This window comes from Moesziomyces antarcticus, assembly GCF_000747765.1.
Source record: "Moesziomyces antarcticus DNA, scaffold: scaffold_v10040, strain JCM 10317, whole genome shotgun sequence".
NCBI classification, from domain to species: Eukaryota; Fungi; Basidiomycota; class Ustilaginomycetes; order Ustilaginales; family Ustilaginaceae; genus Moesziomyces; species Moesziomyces antarcticus.
Window position 1 is genome coordinate 3 of NW_014638970.1, and position 21309 is coordinate 21311.

General features: G+C 60.4%; 10 protein-coding genes and 1 non-coding gene across 11 annotated transcripts; 6 read left to right on the top strand and 5 right to left on the bottom strand.

Moving 5' to 3' along the window:
- Positions 1–445: 445 nt before the first annotated feature.
- Positions 446–560, bottom strand: PAN0_t040d0001. Its single transcript has 2 exons — positions 524–560; positions 446–480 (listed from the first exon to the last, which is right to left on the bottom strand). It is a non-coding gene; the product is annotated as a tRNA-Gly (tRNA).
- A 334-nt stretch (positions 561–894) lies between these two features.
- PAN0_040d6340 (3-hydroxyisobutyryl-coenzyme A hydrolase) lies at positions 895–2730 on the bottom strand (the record flags this gene model as incomplete). The annotated part of the gene is made up of 1 exon (XM_014798197.1): positions 895–2730. One exon carries the CDS (start codon positions 2728–2730, stop codon positions 895–897), a length of 1836 nt encoding a protein of 611 aa, XP_014653683.1.
- A 48-nt stretch (positions 2731–2778) lies between these two features.
- PAN0_040c6341 (uncharacterized protein) lies at positions 2779–5437 on the top strand (the record flags this gene model as incomplete). The annotated part of the gene is made up of 3 exons (XM_014798198.1): positions 2779–3331; positions 3600–3813; positions 4273–5437. 3 exons carry the CDS (start codon positions 2779–2781, stop codon positions 5435–5437), a joined length of 1932 nt encoding a protein of 643 aa, XP_014653684.1.
- Positions 5438–6347: 910 nt separating this feature from the next.
- On the bottom strand, positions 6348–7668 carry PAN0_040d6342 (uncharacterized protein; the record flags this gene model as incomplete). The annotated part of the gene is made up of 3 exons (XM_014798199.1): positions 6348–6465; positions 6564–7578; positions 7659–7668. 3 exons carry the CDS (start codon positions 7666–7668, stop codon positions 6348–6350), a joined length of 1143 nt encoding a protein of 380 aa, XP_014653685.1.
- Positions 7669–8449: 781 nt separating this feature from the next.
- On the top strand, positions 8450–9165 carry PAN0_040c6343 (lumazine synthase; the record flags this gene model as incomplete). The annotated part of the gene is made up of 2 exons (XM_014798200.1): positions 8450–9033; positions 9120–9165. The coding sequence occupies 2 exons, from the start codon at positions 8450–8452 to the stop codon at positions 9163–9165; spliced, it is 630 nt and encodes a 209-aa protein (XP_014653686.1).
- A 533-nt stretch (positions 9166–9698) lies between these two features.
- Positions 9699–10370, top strand: PAN0_040c6344 (glutathione s-transferase protein; the record flags this gene model as incomplete). Its single annotated transcript, XM_014798201.1, has 1 exon — positions 9699–10370. The coding sequence occupies one exon, from the start codon at positions 9699–9701 to the stop codon at positions 10368–10370; it is 672 nt and encodes a 223-aa protein (XP_014653687.1).
- A 199-nt stretch (positions 10371–10569) lies between these two features.
- PAN0_040d6345 (transcription factor btf3-like protein) lies at positions 10570–11745 on the bottom strand (the record flags this gene model as incomplete). The annotated part of the gene is made up of 3 exons (XM_014798202.1): positions 10570–10844; positions 11208–11381; positions 11694–11745. The coding sequence occupies 3 exons, from the start codon at positions 11743–11745 to the stop codon at positions 10570–10572; spliced, it is 501 nt and encodes a 166-aa protein (XP_014653688.1).
- Positions 11746–13086: 1341 nt separating this feature from the next.
- On the top strand, positions 13087–14234 carry PAN0_040c6346 (uncharacterized protein; the record flags this gene model as incomplete). The annotated part of the gene is made up of 3 exons (XM_014798203.1): positions 13087–13110; positions 13446–13626; positions 14164–14234. 3 exons carry the CDS (start codon positions 13087–13089, stop codon positions 14232–14234), a joined length of 276 nt encoding a protein of 91 aa, XP_014653689.1.
- Positions 14235–15428: 1194 nt separating this feature from the next.
- PAN0_040c6347 (vacuolar protein) lies at positions 15429–17520 on the top strand (the record flags this gene model as incomplete). The annotated part of the gene is made up of 2 exons (XM_014798204.1): positions 15429–15504; positions 15626–17520. 2 exons carry the CDS (start codon positions 15429–15431, stop codon positions 17518–17520), a joined length of 1971 nt encoding a protein of 656 aa, XP_014653690.1.
- A 310-nt stretch (positions 17521–17830) lies between these two features.
- PAN0_040c6348 (uncharacterized protein) lies at positions 17831–18850 on the top strand (the record flags this gene model as incomplete). The annotated part of the gene is made up of 2 exons (XM_014798205.1): positions 17831–18580; positions 18665–18850. 2 exons carry the CDS (start codon positions 17831–17833, stop codon positions 18848–18850), a joined length of 936 nt encoding a protein of 311 aa, XP_014653691.1.
- A 42-nt stretch (positions 18851–18892) lies between these two features.
- PAN0_040d6349 (uncharacterized protein) lies at positions 18893–21169 on the bottom strand (the record flags this gene model as incomplete). Its single annotated transcript, XM_014798206.1, has 1 exon — positions 18893–21169. One exon carries the CDS (start codon positions 21167–21169, stop codon positions 18893–18895), a length of 2277 nt encoding a protein of 758 aa, XP_014653692.1.
- Between the last annotated feature and the right edge of the window lie 140 nt (positions 21170–21309).

Consider the following 21309-nt stretch of genomic DNA (forward strand, 5'->3'; position numbering starts at 1 on the left):
AAAAGAGGCCCGAAGAGAAGAGACGATGGCATTGCGAGCGCCCGACAGAGAAAGGCTGGTCGGCAACTCCGAAGAGGACCTCGCTGCAAGGCTTCTCAATGATCTCAATGACAATGACAATGAATGCAGAGTAGCGACGCAATCGAGTTTGTGCGAATTGAGTCTCTTTCACCAAGACCGCAGTGCGAGCTTGTGCGAAACGCTACCGACCGCAAGAAGATACGAGCATGTCCACCTCGTGACAGTGACTTGATCGATACCACACAAGATAGTTGAATTCAAGCAGCTTGCAGCACCGTCAGCCATGATACATAGCAATGCACTCGCTGCACGAGCAACAAGACCGCCAGCAAATACCGAGCAATTTTGGATCCGGAAAAAAAAAAAAAAAAAAGAGGAGTCGCGTGGTTCAGCGGTCCCGCGAGGCCGCGACGGCAAAAAGAAATGCGCTGGAGGGGAATCGAACCCCTGTCTTCTGCTACCAAGGTGATTACGTAAGCATTACATAATCCTCAGGCGCCAATGGAAGGCAGAAATAATAACCATTATACGACCAGCGCTTGGTGTTGTTATACAAATGAACGGCTGGTAGCCCTGCATATATCGCAAAACGAAGAACGGTAAAATTCGGCCACAGCGAGGAAATAGGGTCGTACCAAAAAAATCTCTGGGCTGGGCAAGGCGCAGCGTGGTGGAGGCGACGCGAAAAAAAAAGAAACAAACTCAAGACCAATAATGCTCACTATACGACCGGCGCCGTTGGTGGTTCCAAAGGGAGTTGATGATGCCTCGGCGACGACACCTCGATCTCATATGGGTGCACACGGCGGTACGGCGGTTGTCATGGTAATCGCGTGCATTTCATATCTCTTTCCGAATGCTTTTATGAGCTGGCTATGCGGAGCGGTGGGAGCGCTTGATCCAGTCGGCCACCTTGAACTCGAGGCCGGGGAGGTGGCCCTTGTGGCGCTTGAGGCAGTCGATGAGTTCTGCGCTGTCCGGGGTGACGGCTGCTGCGGCTGGGTGGTTGCCCTCGAGCAGGGCGGCGCACTCGGCCTCGGACGGAAGCGCAAAGACGTTGTGGCTCTGCTCCCACCTCAGCGGACCCTTGCCCCTCAGCAGGCTATCGCGTGCCTGGCGCGCCTCCTTCGAGGTAGCCGGTGCCGGGACCGACGGCAGCTCGGGCACGTCCATCTGCAATCCAGCCTTGCGAGCCGTGTCGAGGTCCGAGAAGAACTGGGCGCGGATCTGGGTGTCGGACACCTTGTCGAGCGAGGGCGGGTCCCAGGCCGCGATGCCCGTGCGACGCTTGCCCGTGGCCGGGTCGCGTTCCAGCACATGCGTCACGCCCGTGTAAAAGTCGCGGCCGATGGAAAAGTCGCAAAAGGCGGTGGCGAGGCGCATGTCGAAGCGGAAGGCCTCCTCGACGTCGAATCGCCTCGCCTCGAGAATGGCCTGGTGGGTGATCTTGAGTGCGCGCGGCGACTTGGTCTTGAGGTCCTTGAGCGTCTGCTGCGCCCAGGCCTGCACCTCGGGCGTGATCTGCGCCAGTCCGAGCTCGGCCAGCTCCACCGCAGCCTGGCTGTCCGCCTTGGCCGACGCGATCTCGTCGAGACACGAAAAGATGCTCTCGCACGACAGCTGGCCGAACACATAGTCGAGGGCGATGCGGCGGTCGCCAAAGAAGGCCGACTTGGCGAGCGTCTCGTTGGCGGCGAGCGGGTCGGCGTCGAACTCGTGCAGCGCCTGCGAAACGAGCGAAGGGTTGAGCGCGCTCTCGGCAGGAAGCGTGCTGAGGCGGTGGGCGAGCGCGTCGATGTTGCCCGAGGTGATGTAGTGCGTGGCGAGGCCGACGAGGTAGGCCTCCTCGCCCGAGATGCGTGCGCCGGTCATGCCGAGGTACTGGCCGATGCGTCCGTCGAGGCGGGCGAGCACGCGCGTGACGCCGACGTCGGGAAAGTAGCCGATTCCGGTCTCGGGCATGGCAAACATGGTGCGCTCGGTAGCGACGCGGAAGGGCGCGTGCACCGAGAGACCGACACCGCCGCCCATGGTGATGCCGTCCATGACCGAGACAAACGTCTTGGGCTTCTTGAGCTCGCCGCCCTTGCTCTTGGTGAGCGTACGTGCGTCCTCGGCGCCCTTACCGGCGCTGTGCGCGTTGGCAGCCTCGCCGAGACGCGCGATCTTGTAGTCGAGCTGGAACTCGGACTGGAAAAAGTCGAGCGCGGTGTTGCGCACCTTGGCGTCGGACGAGTCGGCGGCCTTGACGACGGCGAGCACGTCGCCGCCGGAGCAGAGCGCACGGCCGGTACCGCGGAGGAGGATGACGTTGCAAGCGGCTGCCTGGATGCACTCGTCGAGCGCGGCATCGATGAGGTCGACCATCTGCTGGTTGAGCGCGTTGAGCGCCTTTTCGCGGTTGAGCAGGATGGTGCGCAGGCCGCCTTCGGAAAGCAGCTTGACGAGCTTGTTGTCGTCGAGCGCGGCGTTGGCACCGGCGGCGGACCCAGACTTGGGCGCAGAGACGCTCATGGAGACGGACGAAGAGAACTGGCGGGATACCTGGCTGAGCCTTGCGTTGGCGGTGTTGACGCGCTTCGAGGACATGGTGCGGGAAGCGGCGGACAGGGTGGGCAGGAAGGGAGCGAGGCGGGCTGCGGCTGTAGAGGCTTGGGGACGGGCGAGGAGGGAGGAGGTGGTGGTGCGGAGGAGTCGGGACGTCCTCATGGCGGCGGCGAGATGGTGTGGGAGCAGACAAAGCCGGAGGCCGGGACGATGCGAAGCGGACGAGTGCGAAGGAGAGTGGTGTGGAGGCGAGCAAGCAAGGAAAAGGAAGAGAGAGGCAGAGACGACAAAGGCGGGCTTCCAACCGGCCGGGGAAGCTTCGAGTCGGCTACGAAATGCGGATTCCGGTGCGCGAAAGTTGCCGATGTTAGACCCGTGAAAGGCGCCGACTTCCGATCCACCTCGAATCGGGAAACCAGCCCTCGTGCGATCGCGCAGCTCCTCGCCAAGATCAAGCAGCTCGTGCAGACCAATGCCGCTGTGGCTCGGGCAAACACTGTGACTCGGCGCCGCTTGCTCGGAGGCCTCATCACGCCGTCGAACTCGGGCGGCAATCGGAGCCAGCTCAGTGCGTCTCCCGCGAGCCTGTCGTCACCCTTGCGCAACCGGAGGGCGCCGAGCAACCGTCCCGTCATCGAGCATCGCAATACCATCCGAGCTGCGATCCGCAGGACCAGTCCCAATCCCTCGGAGATGCAGAACAGCCGCACCCTAATCCACGCATCTATGAAAGTGCAATTCAATCTGCATGATACACCGGGCCGTGTGTTGCAATGTGATGAGCAGACATGGCCGGTAACTGCAACGACCAGACACATTGCTCGCGGTGGGGATTCCAACGCCCATCTACATCCACTCGTTGTCCGACTGTTGTTCTCGGGCAGAGACTTGGCAATGAGTACGAATGGAAGCCTCGTCATCTCGCCCCATTGCGGGTCCACCACCGAGTATGCGGTGGCGAGATGAAATGCCGAGATTTGTTGGGTGGTGACGCTCTCATACCGGACATCCCGGCTTCAACACGGCGACAGGAATTATCCGCAACCGTCCCACCGTGTTTCCCACCGGTACCACTCAAGTGGATCGTGATGAATTTGGCCGAGGTTGGGGTCATGGCCGCCTTTCAGCTCCGCCAGGAGTTGACATCGGCGCCAATCTCGGCGAGGAGAACACCGGCGAAGGAATCCTGGCGGAGATCGCCACTAGGGGAGCTCTAGGCACGCAAAGCGGACAGGAGTCGTGCAGGTGAGGCGATCAATTCGATGGCGCGTGAGCTGATGGACACGCAAGTGTCCATGCGTTCCTCGCAGACGGCGGGTTTTACAGCGGTTGTGGGTTCTGCGCGGGTGGTGACAATGGGCGACTCATGCGTGTCGAGGAGTTTTGAGCATCGCCCACGCTACGAGATGAATGAGCAGTGCCGAAGGCGTCATCCGTCCCTACCTGGTCGTGGCATACAAATAGTTCGTTCTTTGCCCTTTTTCGTCGTCGAGTCGCAACTGCATCAGCTCTGTTGCAAAGACACAAGAAGCAAGTCGTGCTCGAGCAAGCGGGAGCACTTCACCTCAACTGAGCAACTCACAAGATTCGGCACAAGATGCACGCAGGACGATTCTTTGGGATCGTGCCTTTGGCGCTCATCGCCGCGCTAGCGACAACTTTGCTTTTCTCCGTTTCTCTGGTTTCTGCTGCCGGCCCGGACAGATTCGCATCAGCACCCTACGGACAAGGCAAGGTAGCGGTGGTGTTCAGCGACGTAAAGTTCGACGACAAGGCAGCGGTGTGGAGCTTGCTTGCGGACCCGCAGTACCAGCGCGTCGTGGTCGTCACCTCCGGAATCAACAAGCACAGGAATGCGGCTCAGGAGCTGGTGAATTTCGTTGACCGCCAGAACGACCACCTTGGCTCTCGAGACCTCAAAGATAAGCTGAAGATCATGCAAGGCGGCAATCCCTTGGGCGTGGACGCTCCGCACGAAGTTTGGTACGACGGCGTCCCAGCCATGCGGATTCCGCGACTGAACGCGCGTGACATGCATCGAGAGCTTGCCGGCAAAGAGGTCGCCATCTTCCAGATTGCACCGGCCCAACTCGACGATGTCAGGCTCGTTATCGACAGCGCCGACCACGGAACCGTTCAGAGTCTGATGCTGCTCCACGGCTATAACAGCCGCCAGGCTGACATGGCCGCCCAGGAACGCTTCATTCTCCAGCTGCGACCGCTCGTCAAGAGGAACAACCCGCAAGGCGAGGTGTACTTCACGTCTTCATTCCAGTCGTACGCGGCCAAGGACGGCGGAAAGCAACCGCTGGAATGGGTCGCACAACGATTCGCGCCGTACGACGTTGATCAGGCCATGCGAGACCCGTTCTGGTCTCAGCAGATTCGTGCAGGAAGTCAGTTTCTGCCGTCAGGACACCAATCGCCGCTTCCCCTCCACAGTAGAGAAGGTTTGGACAGGTACATCTTCGAAGCCCGGCGCGAGCCCGCAAGATACGCTGCCCGACGACAGGCTATCTACCACCATGTCAACGCCATCTTGAACAGCATGTCTGCCGAGCAGAAGGAGCAGAAAGCTCGACTCGTAGGCCGACTGGAAAACACCTTCAAGCCGGAATTCGGTGGTGCAAGAACAACGATCGAAATGGCTGACGCCGCACACATTGCGCATTTCCATCGCGCCCAGGCTGCCGACGGCGCTGGTGGTGTCTGGGCGAGGTATGAGCGCGGTGTCACTGCACCGGGCTCGGCGGCAGGCTTCCAGGAAGTTGCGCATCCCGCACATGCTGACGGCGTCCTTCTCCAAGGTGGACACACCGCCATGGATCGTGCGTGGATCGATCAGCTGGTGAGAAACGTGCGTGGCTGAGGGTCTGGCTTGGAAGCCATCTTCGTCCTCAAGGCCGTCACCGGCCGTCATCCAAAATATGCGCACTCGACGCTGCACTCGAGCCCCGAATTCGCAAGAATCGCGGATCGAACAGCGAGGCTTGTCCGGCAGTCTCTACAGTCCGCGCGCCCTCTCGCTGCCATCACCTTTTCCCAATGTATTTCCGGCATCTTTTTGCAACCTCTTTTTCTTCGTGATTTAATCTCATTCTTTATCCCCTTGCGACGGCAACTGCACCCTGAGCATGGCATTCAGGGTCCGCTTCTGCCACTCAGCAAGCGGGCCGAGGTCTCTCGACAACGAATCTCGGCAAGCGTTTGTGCACTTCATTTGGTCTTTGTTTCGCAGAAGAGCTGAATCCGCGGATCCGGTCTTGTGCGCAGCAGCCGTGCGCACGGATTCTGGACGTTGCCTGCTCAACTCTTGCCCACCATCATTCTCCGATCGAAAGACGGTGCAATCATGTAAGTCTTGACTATCAACGCGCTCCTCAGCACGGCCTTTGTGCTTGCCATCCTGGTGCTTGCGGCAACCAAGTTCGAGTACCGCTCGGCGCCACGCTCTTCCACGACGAAACGCAGTGCCAGGACAAGGATCACGGATTGGCAATACCGCGGTTCTACGTCCGTCGCTATAACGGCCCTCATTGCCGTGGCTGTCACCTGGGCCCAATGCACCTCGCTGGCTACGTGCGTGTGGGTGAGCGCGCTTTGCTTGCTCCTTGTTGGCATGGCTTCCATGCAAATCTCTTTCAGTCGTAGCATTGTGCTGCAACCCTGACAAGGCTCCGCGATTGCTGGCCTCAGGGTCGCGCACCACAGCATGCCGGTGCACGTAGAAAGCGTCAAACCTCTCTTGCCGAGGCGAAAATCGGCTGCATGCACTCGCGTCATTCGTCACCACCGCCGCTGCCACCGCCGCTGCCACCGCCGCTGCCACCGCCGCCGCCGGCATTCTTGGCGCCCGTCGCCGGCAGGACGTAGGTACGCGGGGGCTTTTGCTGGAACCTGGTTCGATACACCGGCTAGCCTAAAACTCGCTTCCATGCACGCTAAAAAAACGCAGCCGAGCGGGCTCTGTGGCAGATCGTGCTTCACGCCACTACCAACTCGCAATTCCATAGGAGCGCGCACCTACTGCAGATGCACTTTGTGTCGAACACGATCGACGCCTTCCGTCATCATCCTTCGGTCGGCCACAAGGGGTCGGCTCATCGACGGCGTCTGCTGATTCACTTGCCACACTAAATCGACGCGCTCGAGCCAGGCGTCGTCGCTGCGGCCCTCGTCTCGCTCCTCGTGCGCGTCTTGGCGCGTCTCGGCGAGGACGTGCCTGCGTATTGCCGCCCGGCCTTCGGCTTGGACGGGGCGCTTGGAAGTCCCTTTCCTGCTCGGCCTGATGGGCCTGCTCTGTCCGGGCGCGCTGGCGCAGTCTACGGTGCAGATTGTTGACGCGCTGGATGCGACGCAGCCGCTCGGCCTTGAGCGGTTCGAGCTGGTCGGACGGCGACGAGGCGCTGCAGCGTGGGGTGTTGCTCGACGGCCGCCTTGGGCGCTTGCATCGAGCGTCGAGGGCTTCTGCGCGACTGACTCGACGCGACAGAGGCCATATTCGACCATGCGCGCGGTGGGTGCCCGCTCGGGCGAGGCGCATCAAGTCGATGCCTGTGCGGCGCGACAGATAGCTGTTGGCCATCGTCCCCGAGCCAGGCTCGTGGCCGATGGCGAGCCGCTTAGCGGACTCGGAGATCGGGGCCTTGTCGATCGTCTGGATGATCATACGCCGCACCGCATATGAGCAGAATTCCGGAAGTCCGCATGCGTTGGCCAGCTGGTCTGTGGTGTGGTCGACCATGTCGAGCCGGTACGGCTGCGAGGCCGACACGGCCCAGCGCAGGTTGGGCGGCGGCGGCGCGACGATGGTGGCGGTGGAGCCGCCGCGCCGACCGCATCCGCCTCGTCGACCGCGTCCACGCGAGGTGGCGGAGGCGGATGGCGTGATGGCGGCAGCGGTGGATGATGATACGACGGCGGCGGGCGCTGCGACGTCGGATGCCGAGGAGGACGGAGCGACGGGGATGATGCGGCGGCGCCATCGTCCGACGAGCCGACATAGACGAGCTCAAACGCCCGGAAGACAATGACATCCACACCGGTGCAGCGGTTCCCACGGCACACTGTTCTGTCGGCAACGCGTGGACGAGCAAGCATGTGAGTCTTCTCGCGTTCGTGCAGCGGCACAAGCAGAGCCTTCAGACACCTTGACAGGATTCACGTCTTGGATACAAAAGCTCCATTTCTGGCGGTTGAGGTAGACTGGTGCTGCCACAAGGCCCTGTCTACTCGTTACGCAGAAGCAGAAGAAGAAATAGGCGCCGGAGATCTGGTTCTGCGAGGCTACAAAAAGCGGATTCCGGTGCGCCAAAGTGGCCGATGTTAGACCAGAGAAAGAGTGTAGTGGGGAAGCAGAAGGAAATGCAACTGTTGGCTGCATTTGTCCTTGCAACTCTCTGTTGGACTGGTCGACTTATGTGAAGCTTGGTCGAAGTACGATCAAGACTGAATGATGGTTCGACCATGTCCATGTCATGTGGTGAGCGCATCCTGTGCGGCCCGTCCGAGCCGACGAGAACGAGGTCCGAGAAAATCGCCGAGCGAGCCGCGAATCGGAAACCGATCGGGATGCGAGCCGATCACCGTGAGATCCGACGAATTGGAGCCAAGCCTTCGCTCTGTGTCCGCGGACTGCGGGAGATGTGAAAGGGCGGCCGTCGTGTGCGCGTGGCTGTGGTCTGCTGCCACGCACGGACGGCTTCCACTGCCCAAGTGGCCGGCAGCCGAGCTGAACCCCAACCTCGACTTCCTTCTTCCAACCTCGTCTTTGCCTCCTTACGCAATCGTCACCGGACCTCATCCGTACCTCCGCCATCGACACTTCGTATAAAGCTCTTCGCTCGCACGCACACCCTCTGCGACCGCCAACTAGACCAACATGGCGAGCATCAAGGGACCCGCTCCGGCGCCTACGTCCTTCCCCGGCGCGGACAAGCTGCGCATCGGCATTGTGCATGCTCGATGGAACGAGGAGTGCATCACGCCGCTCGTACAGGGCTGCGTCGAGACCATCACCAAGGCGGGCGTCAAGCCGGAAAACATTGTGATCGAGAGTGTGCCTGGCTCGTGGGAGCTGCCGCACGGCGTGTCGCGGCTCATCTCGGGCTCGCAGGTGCAGGCGTCGTCGAACGTGTCGGACCTCATGGGTGCCACCTCGCTGCTCGACGACAACAGCAAGCCGTCTACTCCTGTCGCAGGCTCGTCGTCCAAGCCCTCCAAGGCGGCGCTGGATGCGGTCATCGGCATCGGTGTGCTCATCAAGGGATCGACGATGCACTTTGAATACATCTCGGAATCGTGCTGCTCGGGCCTCATGCGTGTGGGCCTCGACACGGGCGTGCCGGTCATTCTTGGCGTTCTGACCGCGCTCACCGAAGACCAGGCGCTCGAGAGGAGCGGCGTCGGAAGGGGCGCCAACAAGGGCCACAACCACGGCCTCGACTGGGGATCGGCTGCGGTCGAGTATGTATCCACGCCTCCCTTTCCTCCTTGCAAACTCGCGCTGACCTTGTCTGCTTCTTCTTCTTGTTGTTTGTTTGCGATGCCAGGATGGCTCTCAAGACCAACCGATGGGCTGAAGGAAAGCTCGCCTAGCCACCAACATGCACCACGAATATCAGAGTCCGGCAGTGTCTGCAGGATGCGCCTCATAGCAGCGGGTGTGGTGCCGGTCGAAGAGAGAGCGTATGATGTGCCCGTGCTTGCTGATGAGTTCACTCACGCAACGTACCTGCACTTGAGCGCTTGAGTTCCGGGCTGAGCTGGTCGGAAGGGTGCCGAACGGCGCAGCTGACCCGATCCAAGTGCCATCGATCGGGATCTAGCCCCGCTTCTGCCGAGTGAGCGTCGTGCATTGCAGTCTGCTGCGGTATCCTTCGCACGAGTGAGAAGCTTTTAGAGTGCTGCTCGACGGATGTATCGGCGGTGCGAGGCTGTTCGTATTTAAGCTTGGCTCGGATGCGGGATTTGCGTATTCTTACCCCGCACCGAGTGGAGCGGTTCGGCGGCTGTCGGCGAATCGGTGTTGGGATCGTGCAGCTCAATCATTGCCCCTTTGGTTGGGGCCAGCACCGACGCTGACTTTGCTTGCTACCACCACCATCATTGAAGCCTGAGGCTGGGATACGATGTCTCGCGTCTTGTACTACCTCGAGGACTCGCGCGCGTTCCGCGTGGCATGGGCATTGGAGGAGCTCGAGCTTGACTACGACCTCAAGCACTACCGACGCATCCAAGGCAAACGAGCCGAACCTACGCTCAAGTCCGAATCTGGCAACCCGCTCGGCAAGTCACCCTACCTCGTCGACTCGGACGTCCAACTGGGAGAATCGGCTGCGCAAGTCAAGTACCTCATCCAGCGTTACGCTCCCGAAAGCTCGCTTCTAGGTCCCGTGGACGATTGGCAGAAGCGGGGCGATGTCGAGGCGTGGATCTCGTTCAGCGAGGGCATGATGGTGCATACCCTGGCGGCCATCTACCCTCGCTGGTTCAGCGACGCTTCCTCGGCCTCGCAAATCGAAGCCAAGATGACGCCCAACATTCAGAACAACCTCAACGCGCTAGAATCCGCCCTGGCTGGCAACGACTACCTCGTAGGGGATAGCCTGACAGCAGCCGATCTCATGTGCGTCTTCTCCGCCGAATACACCCTCTACATGGACACCGGCATCTCGTCGGATGGGAAAAAGAAGCAAGACTGGCCAAACACGCTGGCCTGGCTCAAGCGCTGCGCACAACGCCCAGCCTACCAACGTGTCCTCCAAAAGGGCGCCACACACAAGTTCACCGTGACCGATTAGACTCCGTCCACCACCTGCCATGAACGCATATGCCTGTGCCAAGTGTGGTTGGTTCGAGAACTGTGTTTGATTTTTTTTTGGGGGGGGGGGAAGAGGGGTCGTGACACAGGACTCGGCTGAGAACGCGAGTCGGGCCTCAACCGTGCGCCGCTGGTGGCCCCACTCTGAGCGGATAGCGCTGTAGACGTTGGCGACTCGATTAGTCGAGCTTGTCCACCTCGGTCTCCTTCTTGTCGGCCTCGTCAAAGTTCTCGACGACATCGGGCACGTCGTCGTCGTCTTTGGAGGCGCCCGCAGCGGCTTGCGACGCGGCGTGTTGGGCGTTCATGGCCTGGTACGACTCGGCGAGCTTGCGCAGCGAGGCGAGCGAGTCAGGGCCGAGCTGGTTCAGGATACCGGGCACAAGCTCGGTGAGCTCCTTGTCGACGCCGTTGCCGTACACGGCAAACGTGTTGCTGGTGGGAAGGCCGTGGACTGTTTGCGAATGCAAGGCAAAGTGTCAGTACGTCGATCGGGTGTGCGAATGCTTGGCTGCCGCTGCATGTGTTGTCGAGTTGTCGGCTTGGTCCCGACTATGGCGTGGGTGCTCCAGATTGAAACATCTGCAGTCGTGCTTCCATCCCGGTCTCTCTGTCGCGGCCCTCGTCCGATGCCGCTTGAGATCGCCTGGCTCTGCACCCTCTGATCATGGGGAGCGGACCTGTTCCTCCCACCGGCTGGCACGACCTGCAATCCTGGTTATAGTATGCGCTGTCCATCTGGAATAGCGGTGGCTAGCTCCGTGCGTCGTGGAAAATCGGCGTGATGATGCAAGTCGGCATGGCGGAAACAACTTACCCTTGGGAGCGGCAAAGTGAAGGACGTTGCCGTCCTCCTTGAACATGTTGACCTCCTCGATACCAGACACGGGCTCCACCTGGAGCTTCTTGAGCGCGGCCTGGAGCTTGGGGTCCTCACCGCCGGGGCCCTTGGGCTTGGGGGCCATCTTTCGGCGAGGGGTACCCTTGCCGCCTGCGTGAGAGTTGCAAGAAGTGGCGCGCCGGTATTCGACCGAGTCGGCAAGAGTCATGCCAGGCAAGGCAGAGTATGCGAGATGGAACGTGTGGTTGATCGATGGTCGCCGATGCAAGAGAGCGAGAGCCAAGCGTGATGATAGCCGGTTTGATAGGGCGGAGATGCCGATACGGAGCAAAAAGAGCAAAAAGACGAGTCGCATGGATCAGCAAGGTGCGCGATCGAGAGCTGAGCGGAGGCGATGCGATGCGATGCGGCTGGCAGCTCGAGCGCATCTTGGGTCGCAATTGGTCGCCAATGTCAACGTACCGGTTCGGCTGGCGGCCTGGAGTCGGGCGAGCTTTTCCTGGTTGAGAACCATATTGAACGAGGGGGATGCAGAAGCCGAAACGGAAAGAAAGAGACAAGAAGAAAGGTCGAGGCGAAGATGTGGGGGCAAGAACAGAAGCAGAAGACTGGCGAGCTCAGACGACTTGCAGAACGAGCCACGACGACAACGAGCGGCCACGATGGCCGGACCTCTCTCTCTGCCTCTCTCTCGGGAGAGAGAGACTGCGTCGACTCTTGAGCGCAGAAGAGCTGCACGCAACAGCAGCACTCGCCGCTTCTTCGCGCCGCCCCCGATTGGGTCGCTCGCCGCGACGTCGTCTGCTGCTGCGCTCTGTGCTGGGCTGCGTGCGCTGCGCTCCAATTCTGACCCCGCGCTTTCGCTTGGGCACGCTTCTCGGCCGTCTGAGTTTTCGCCCAATTTTCTCGCGGGCTTTGCAGCTCCGAGCGCAGATGCGCAAGTGATCAGCCCGGCGCCCAGTCCCAAGAAGAAGGCCACAGAGACCCAGAGACGCACAGGAGTGCACCTTCCAACTTCAGCCTGCTAGCGTCTGTCTTGCTTGAAGCCTTGTCGTACTCGGTGATGTTGGGCCGAATCGGCTCTGCCTCGCAGACCACAGTATGTCTGCTGCAGCTATATTGAGAGATGCCAAACTCAGAAAGCTTGAGACTGCAAGACACCCGCCAGCATGTCACACCGCCATCACAGCGAGAAAGCTGCGGGGAGGACGCCGCAGCTAGAAGAATCCAAGCTTCGCCTGGACCCATCAAACAAGCCGCCAGTCTAACAAGCGACGGATTTTTTGCACCAACTCGGACGACTTCGGACTGTCCTTTTCCATTAGAAGCTGTGAGACCGTACAGCTACACAGCTTCCGATCTCGGCAAATGGGCATCTGAACCCGTCTCTGCAGCTGGTGGTCGAAATTGAATTGACTCGAATGCTAGGCAGCGACGCCCGAGAACGGCCGCTCAGGTCAAAGTGGCGGCCGGGTCGATGTAGAAATTGGGCAAAAACTCGAAACTCAAGACCACACTTCAAGAAGAATTCGGGCGCCCCGAAGCAGAGCTGAGAGCGGGGCCATCGTCCGAGAGAGAGCGAGAAGGGCGCTTGCGTGCGATGCGGCTTGCAGCCTGCAGTGCGCAACCTGGAGATCCGGATGTCAATCTTCTCTTCTAGCCTACATCACCCCCTCTTGCATCCTCGGCATCTCGCATCGTCAACTCTGGCTCATCACGCTCTCTCTCTCGGTAGCGCTCGCCAGTCGATTTCCAGGCCGTCTACGTTTCGCATCGTTCACATCGAGGCTCCGTCCGTCCAAACTCGGTCACCTTTCCTAGGATCACCCGCGCCCGCGCATCGCACATAATCACAATGGCCAGCTCCCCAGTCTTGAACGTAAGTCTCCGTCGCAGGAACGTCTCGCGTTCGTCGAGATTGGCTCCCAGACAGGCTGGCACCGTTGCACAGCTCGGAACTTTCCCGAATCGAGCATCAGCGCATCCGTCTCTCGCGTCTTTGTGGCCTCCCGTCGGCGCATGCTTTGACGAGCAACCCGACTCCCTTCCGATGGCAAAGCATCCCGCGCAGACGAGCGTATACTGACAGAATCCTTTGCATTCTTTCCTCGACTCCCTGGTCTCCGCCTGAACCGCACTCCACGATCTCTGCACTTGGCCAACGTTTGCACACACTCGCCCGCGCTGCAACTCTCCGCTGGATCGTCTCGACAGGTCGTCCGCTACTCGGCACTCGTCGGCGGCATCGGATACGGCATCCTGCACCGCAGGACATTGCAAGCCAAGGCGGACGTCAAGGCAGCCCACGCCGAGTACAAGCACAAGGAGCAGCTCATCCAAAAGGCAAAGGAGGCGTACAAGAACCGCCTCGTCGCCAAGCAGAGCTCGTCGGGAGGTACGTACAAATGCATGCTGCTCGCACCAGCGCGGTCATCGACTCCAAGGTCTTGTCTATGTTGGAGGAATGGTGCAGATAAAGCGGTCGGAGGGCGCCGAAAGAGGGGGATGCCAGATGCATACAGCGACGCGGGCTAGGAAGAGGCAGACGAGCAAAGGGGAGGGAGAGAGAATGTCGCAGACATTCCGTCCGTGCGAGACTGCTGCTCAGTGATCCGACAGACGTCTCGCCCCTCGCCCCAAGGTCGCATGTCGCTAGCTCGAGCGGTGGCGAGTTTTCGAGGAAGAGTCTGGCGAGCGCGAACCGGGCTGTGCCGTTTGTGCATTGTCACGGATATCTGACCGTGAAATCACGGCCGAGGGAAGGATGCGGAAGGCGGATGGACACGGAAAGCACGCTTGAGGAGAACGGAGGGCAATCCGACGACAGGTCCGCTGGTTGAATCGCGAGCAGCCCGCACAGTGCTCAACCCACGCGATCGAAGCTCATACTGACTCCTCCCTGCGCTTGTTTTTCTCTTTTTGACAACTTTAGTCGAGACGGACCCCGAGAGCCCAGCATTCGACTTGGAAAAGTTCCTCCTCAAGGTCGAGCAGGAGAACTAAAGGCGCTCGTCATGGTTGCGATTCTTGGTCCCTTCTTCGTCTGCTCGGCCACGACACTTGCACAGGCTATGTCTGTGCTCGCACACTAGATCTACCGCAGCAATTCTAAAACCTCGTTGGTCCATATTGGTCCTTGGAGCGTGAGAGTGTGACTTTGACGCATGAGAATGTGACTTTTGACGGCAGTCAAAGGGGCAAAAAAAAGGGCAAAAGGAAACCGCAGCACCCAGGATTCCCGCGTGGTCCCCCACCGCAGTACTGACTAGGCGATACCGTGCTTAACTTCGCAGATCGGACGGGATGCGGTGCTTTCACGGTTCTATGGCCGCAGATGTTTGGTCCTTCCGAAGAAGTGTTGGTAATCAGAGTGTCGAGACTGTGAGATGTGGGAAGCTCGCATTGGGTGAGACGCGACATGATGTGCTCCTAGAAAGTGGCTCGGATGGTCACTCAGTTGAGTGTGGGTTCCTGCGTATTGTCACGCCGCTCTGGGCTGTCACATCACCTTGGTGTCGGCTCGTCCAGAACACTCCCACGCTCGGTTTCAAGGTTCAGACCTCTCACCACGCTCATCACCCGCTGCGCCTCGGAGAAGCCGCGTACCTGTAAGCTGAATGGGATGCAGATCCTCTGAATAGGAACGTGATGTCGTGTGCAGCTTCGCTTGCTGGACGGCGAGTCGGCCCCGTCGCGCTTTGCAGATCCATCCGCACTTGTTTTCAGAAATTGCGAAGAACGTCGAGCAAAGCGCACGTTCTCGCCGTTTCACAGCGGTTCCCGCTCGACGAACGTTGCGATTCGCTGCACGTTTCCGACCGCCGGCGCAGCGTCCTGACTCCGCCCGCAGCTCGCCATCCTGGACAACATCAAGCGCGACTCGGGACCATCTCACTCACGAGTCGATCATGATTGCCAGGAGGGCATCCCGAGCATCCGGCTTATCTTGTGCACCATGTGACTCAAGCTCGGCGCAGCCCGAGCGACTACCGTTAATCGGTAACCGAGCTCGAGCGGGTGATTGCTACTCGGTGGTGTTGCTGCCGATAACGCACCGCATGCACCACCCTTCGCTTAGCGCAGAGGCGACAAACTCGCCTCGGCTCGGATCACCATCTTCCTTTTTTCGCATCTTCCGCCCACGGCTACTTTTGTGCCTGGCCGACGGCTCATCCAGACGCCGCGGCTGGCCAGCAAATGAAGGCAACACATCAGTCAACAGCCGCTGTCAAATTTATGCATCCCCCGCACGCACGCCACACCACCAATGCGAGTATATAATAAGAAGCTCATGTGCGCGAACACGACCGCATCTGTTTTTCCCCTATCTAGACGTACTCCACGAGAACGGTCGGAATCGATGATGCTGCTGAATAACTTCATTTCGGCGGCAGTCGTGCTCGCTGGCTTTGCCGCCGCTTGCCCAGGCATCGACCACGCGCAGGGCCTGGCTCCCCGCACTCCTGATCATTCGATCCAGCCGAGCGGCGGCGAAACACTCCTTCGCGATCTCACTTGGGGCGATATGGTGGCTCTACACCTCACAGACGTTCACGGCTGGTATCAAGGGCACAAAAAGCAGAGCGAGCCTGAACCCAACTATTCAGGCGACTGGGGCGACTTTGCCTCGTTCGTATCGCACATGCGCAAGCTCGCCAAGAAGAAGGGAGTCGATCTGATCCTTGTCGACACGGGAGATCTACACGACGGAGCAGGTCTTAGCGATGGCTACCCTGCCGGCCAGGTCGACGGCCAGGTTTCGAACCAGTTCCACGCCATGGTCGACTTTGATCTCCTCACAGTTGGCAATCACGAGCTGTACAAGTATGAGAACGCTTGGAACACCTTGACCGAGTTTGTCCCAAAGACTCACGGTCGCTACATGGGCTCCAACGTCAAAGTCAGCCATGCTCCACCTCGCGGCGGCGGAGCCAACGTGACCTACAACTTTGGCGAGCAGTTCGTCAAGTTCAAGACCGACCACGGACGCAAGGTGACTTCGCTCGGTGTGCTCTTCAACTTCACCGGTGCCGACCAGGGCATCACTGTCCAGGACCCAGCCAAGATGGTCCTCGAGCCGTGGTTCGCCGACGCGATCAAGGATGAGCCCGACGTCTTCATCGTCACGGGCCACATGCCCGTGCGCAAGGACCAGTTCCCCGTCGTCATAGACGCCATCCGCAAGCTGCACCCGACCACTCCCATCATGGTGCTCGGCGGACACTCGCACATCCGCGACTGCACCACGTACGACAAGTACTCGATGGGCATCGAGTCTGGCCGCTACCTCGAGACCATCGGCTGGCTCTCGATGAACTTTACGCAGGACGGCCCAACGTTCAGCCGCTCGTACATCGATGCCAACCGTCGCAACTACGCCTACCACGCCGGCCTCTCGTCCAAGCCCACCAAGTTCGACACGGCGCTCGGCAAGAAGATCACGCGCCAGATGAACCAGGTCGCCGACGCGTGGAACCTCTCGCACGTCTACGGCAACGCCCCGCAGGACTACTACCTGCAGCGCGTGCCCATCAACGACACGTCGTCGCTCATCAACTTTATGACGAACAAGGTGCTGCCCACGGTCATCTCGACGTCCAACGCGGAGCGCAAGGGCGTGCCCAACCTCGTGATCGCCAACAGCGGCTCGCAGCGCTTCGACCTCTACGCGGGACCCTTCACCAAGAACGACCAGTACATCGTGTCGCCGTTCACCGACGCATTCCAGTACATCAAGGACGTGCCGTACCAGTACGCTAGCCAGATCATCCACAGTCTCAACCACGACAAGGCGGCGCAGGCGTCGAGCAGGAGACGCAGCGCCGAGGACGACGAGGTGGAAAAGGATCTGTATGCCAAGGGCCACGTGTCGCACATCTACAACCGCTGGATGAAGGAGCAGCACCACTTTGCGTCGAACGAGGCTGCGCTCGACCTGGCCAAGCTCGATGCGCGTGCTGCTGCGGCGCAGGCTCAGCGCACGCTCGGCTACGTGACCAAGGACGACTGCCCTGGCGATGGCGACGACACCATCCACAACGCCATCCCCTTTGCGTCGGTGCCGGACTACGTGCAGAGCCCCGTGACGGGCGACAATGTCGGACCGACCGACAAGGTGGACGTCATCTTCCTCGATTTCATCGCCAAGAACGTCGTGCGCATCCTCAACGGCCTCCAGACCGAGCGCACCTACTCGCTCTCGGACGTGGCGGCGTACAACCAGTACACCACCCAGGACATCTACCCGCTCTATGCCGAGCAGGTGTGGGCCAAGAACGCCACTGCCTAGACAGAGTTCCGCGCGCATGTTCGATCCGCAGCTGAGGCGGAACTAGAAATGGAAATGGAAACGTGGTCAGAGCGAGAGCACGACAGTGTGTTGAAGGGACGAGCGAGTGAGGCACGGCGCTTTTTGAAGTGTCGAGTTGTCGAGGCTGCGGGAACCAATTCTCGGAAAGCGGAAGTGCAATTGCGGGGCGGCGGTTTGCAGTTCAGTGGAGGATGCACGTGTGGTGGTGGCTTGGACCTGACCACCATCAAGCTCGGCAAGAGTGGGCGTACATGTGCAGCTTCATCAGTGTGCGTCCAAGGCTCCAACGATGGACGCGACGACGACAACAACAACAACAACAAGTGGGGCCGGTGGTGGGGCAGCCAACAGCACCGAGCTGATGATTGCGCTGTCGCAGATCCAGCAGCTGATTCCGCTTCTGGAGCACCGGCCCGGTGGACTTGTGCATCTTGTTTCGAGTCTGCTCATCCCACTTTCTGCCGAGGCGGGTGCGGAGGCTATGCAGCGGTATCGAGCCAATGTGGACCATGCCTTCCGCGTGTCTGCCGAGCTGGTGGCGCGAACCCAGGGAGGTCCCGTGGGGACAGCGTTGGAGCTGGCGGAAAGGTTGATGGACGACGGCGAGAGTAAGAGGTTGCTGCGGGTGCGTAGGAAGAGGAGGCTGTTTACGGAACAGGAAAAGCTCCTCGATGGTAGCGGTCCACCAATCCCACAACCCCGACCTCAAGCTGCAGGATCGAAGCAAGATGCAGAAGCGGGGGTGTTGCCGGCGCTGCCTTTGACATCGGCGCAGCAAGATCTGGCCTGGCCAACGTCGGCAGACGCCGTGCAGCAGTACCTCCGTGCGCTACATGGGTACCTCGAACAGGCTTTCAAGGGGAAGGGCCGCGATGGGGCGCTCAAACACGTCAAGGCACGCGTGGCGAGCTTCGGTCAGGCTGGATTTGAAGTCGAAGTGCACGTTAGCCCCATCCTCAGGGCAAGGATCGAGGTGACGGTGGCAGAATCGAGCATCGACATTGCCTCGCTTGCTGTTGGTGCGATGACCGAGTCGATCGTAAGTGCAAGTGCCCCTCCCCAAGGCGCGACCGTGTTGCGATCTCTCCAAGACACTGCTGACACTTGCCCCTTGGATGCATAGACCTCAACAACGCCATCTGCATTCCCCATCTTTCGCGCACTGTCGAGCGACGTACTCACACATACCAAGCGCGCCCAACGCGCTCCCGCACCCGCACACGCGCACGCGGCAGTGTGGTCCGCCTACGCAGGTGTCACTGAAACCATCGCGCGGCTCATCCTCTCAGCGGCGCAGTTTCAGACCTAGTCACGAATGCAAATGCATGTATTTGTATCCGATTTGACGGATCTAGCCGGTCTTTTCGGTCTTTGTTTCCTCCCGAGTCGATGCCAATGTGGAGCTCTGAGACGAAGCAGAGGAGGAAGTGGATGCGGCCGAAGACGATGCGGATGAAGTGCGTCGCTTGGTGGGCGACTTTAACGCCGACGATCGCGACGACGGTCGGGACCTCTTGTTGCTCTTGCCCTCCGTGGCCGAGCCTGTCTTTTCGATGAGTGCACGGCTGGTGTCGACGTACTGCTTCCATCTGCGTTCGAAGCTCTCGGTGAGCCTAGCAGCCACGCCTTGGCTCCCGGGCACACGGTCGGCGGAGATCGAGATGGTAAAGTCGCCACCGTACGAGCAGATGCCGATGCCCAGCGTGCCCTTGCCCGCCTGGGGTGGCAGAGCGGTCCAGCGCACCACCTCCTGCCCCGCCAGCTCGATGCGCTGCTTGGACGGACACGGCACATTCGTCACCACGGCGGTGAAAGAGGTCAGCACGCGCTCGGTCACCCACACCGTAGGCCACCGAAGCACGTTCCATCCGACCTTGGGCAACAGGCCGAACGGGATGGGAAAGGCAACGGGCATCTGGCCGGTGAGCTGGATCATGTAGAAAAAGATTTTGGGCAGCAGCGAGTTTTTGAGGATGTTGAGACGCGAATGCGTCGTGTGCAGACGTCGGTGCAGCACTCGCACGTCGGTGGGGAGACCCTTGGTGGTGGGAAGATAGGCGATGCCACCCGTGGACAGGTTGCGCATGGACCAGTCGCCCGGCTCGCGGATCGAGATGGGGATCATGATGCCGATGGGCGACGGCAGGATGCGGTGCGACAGTCGACGCAGGCGGTTGAGCAAACCGGGCTCGTCCGGTCGGCGGTCAAGCTCGTCGTTGATCACATCCGCAATCACGGTGCAGATGATGTCGTTGACCGTAAGGTGCGTGCCGATGAGCGGACGAGAGTAGCGCTTGCCGCCTTGCACCTTGTCGAGCAGCGTGCCCGGCTGGACGCCCGAGAAGGCCTTGGAGATCAGCTTGACCTCGCCGAGCGGGAACGAGGGCGACACGCTAAATTCCTTTTCGGGCTTGCGCGGACCCGGGTAGCTGGCGGTGACGTAGCGCTGGCGCCAGAAGGTGGCGACGAAGAAGAAGCTCGTCGAGACGGCGAGGGTGACGCAGCCGGCGAGGTCGGTGATGAGCGAGACGAGCCAGCTGGTCCAGTAGAGCGCCATCATGACGAGCTGGAGCGCGATGGTGCCGTGGAATCGGTCGAGGCTGGCGAGCTTCTTGTTCATGCGCGAGGGCAGCGCCTTGCCCTGCTTGGCGTCGCTAAGCAGCTGTGCGCCGTCGGCCATCATGCTCTCGAGCTTGGAGCCGAGCGAGGTGACGAAAAGCTGGCTCATGATGAAGCCCTGTCCGTCGGCGAGCGTGTGGTGGCCGCGGATCACGCAGGCTCCCTTGGCGCCGGTGTCCTGGTCGACAAAGTTTTCGAGCACAGCCACGCTCCACAGCGGACGCGTGTAGTCCCAGTCGCGCGCGATGAAGTCGGAGGCGAAGCTCTCGAGCTCGCGCTTGCCCGCGGCGCCGGGCAGGGTTTCGGAGCGGATGTGCCAGCTCATGTCAAAGTCGTCGTCGTTGATAAAGACGGTGCCGTGGAAGAAGCGGCCGACGTCGGCGAGCTTCTGGGTGTACTTGGGGAAGTGGCCGATCTGTCGAGCCATGGATTCCTGGATGTGCTCGAGTTTGGCGGGCTCCTTAAAAGTGTAGGTGGCGGTGCAGATGGGGTTGAAGGAGCTGATGCCGTCGATGAGCAGCCACATGTTGTCGATGCCGCCGATGGCGTTGGCGCGGCTGAAGATCTCGTACTGCACCAGGCGCTCGATCTGTTCGGCGGCGGCGAGGGTGGTGCGTGCAATGCGCTCGAGCACGCCACCCTTGCGCTGGTCTGCGAGCTTCTGCAGCGCCTCCTCTGCGCGTTCGGCGACATTGTGCACAGCCGCACCGAGCGTGGGCGTATTGTAGCCCGACGTCCACGGGCTTTCGTCGAGAGCGGATGCGACGCCGGGGAAGAGCGGGAAGAAGGCCTTGCTGGCGATGGAAGGCGTGTCGTTGGGCTTGGAGCTGGATGATGAAATGGACGACGAGATGCCGTTCATGCGCGCAAAACGAGAGGAAGACTGCAGCTTGGGGCTGCGGTGGCGTGCGCCATCGCCAGCTGCTCCATTGCCAGCTCCTCCCTTGACCTTGGCGGCGGGCGAGGAGGTGCTGTGGCTGGCCCGCGCGGGTTCCTGTGCAGCCGACATCCTTGTCTACCGCGAGTCTATGAGATGTGTCCAAGATGGGATGGGTGGATGGACGACTATAAGAGACGGAGCATGAGGGTGGAATGCAGGAAGGACGTGGTTGTAAGGAACGATGACAGGAGTTCGACCGCGTCATTTGG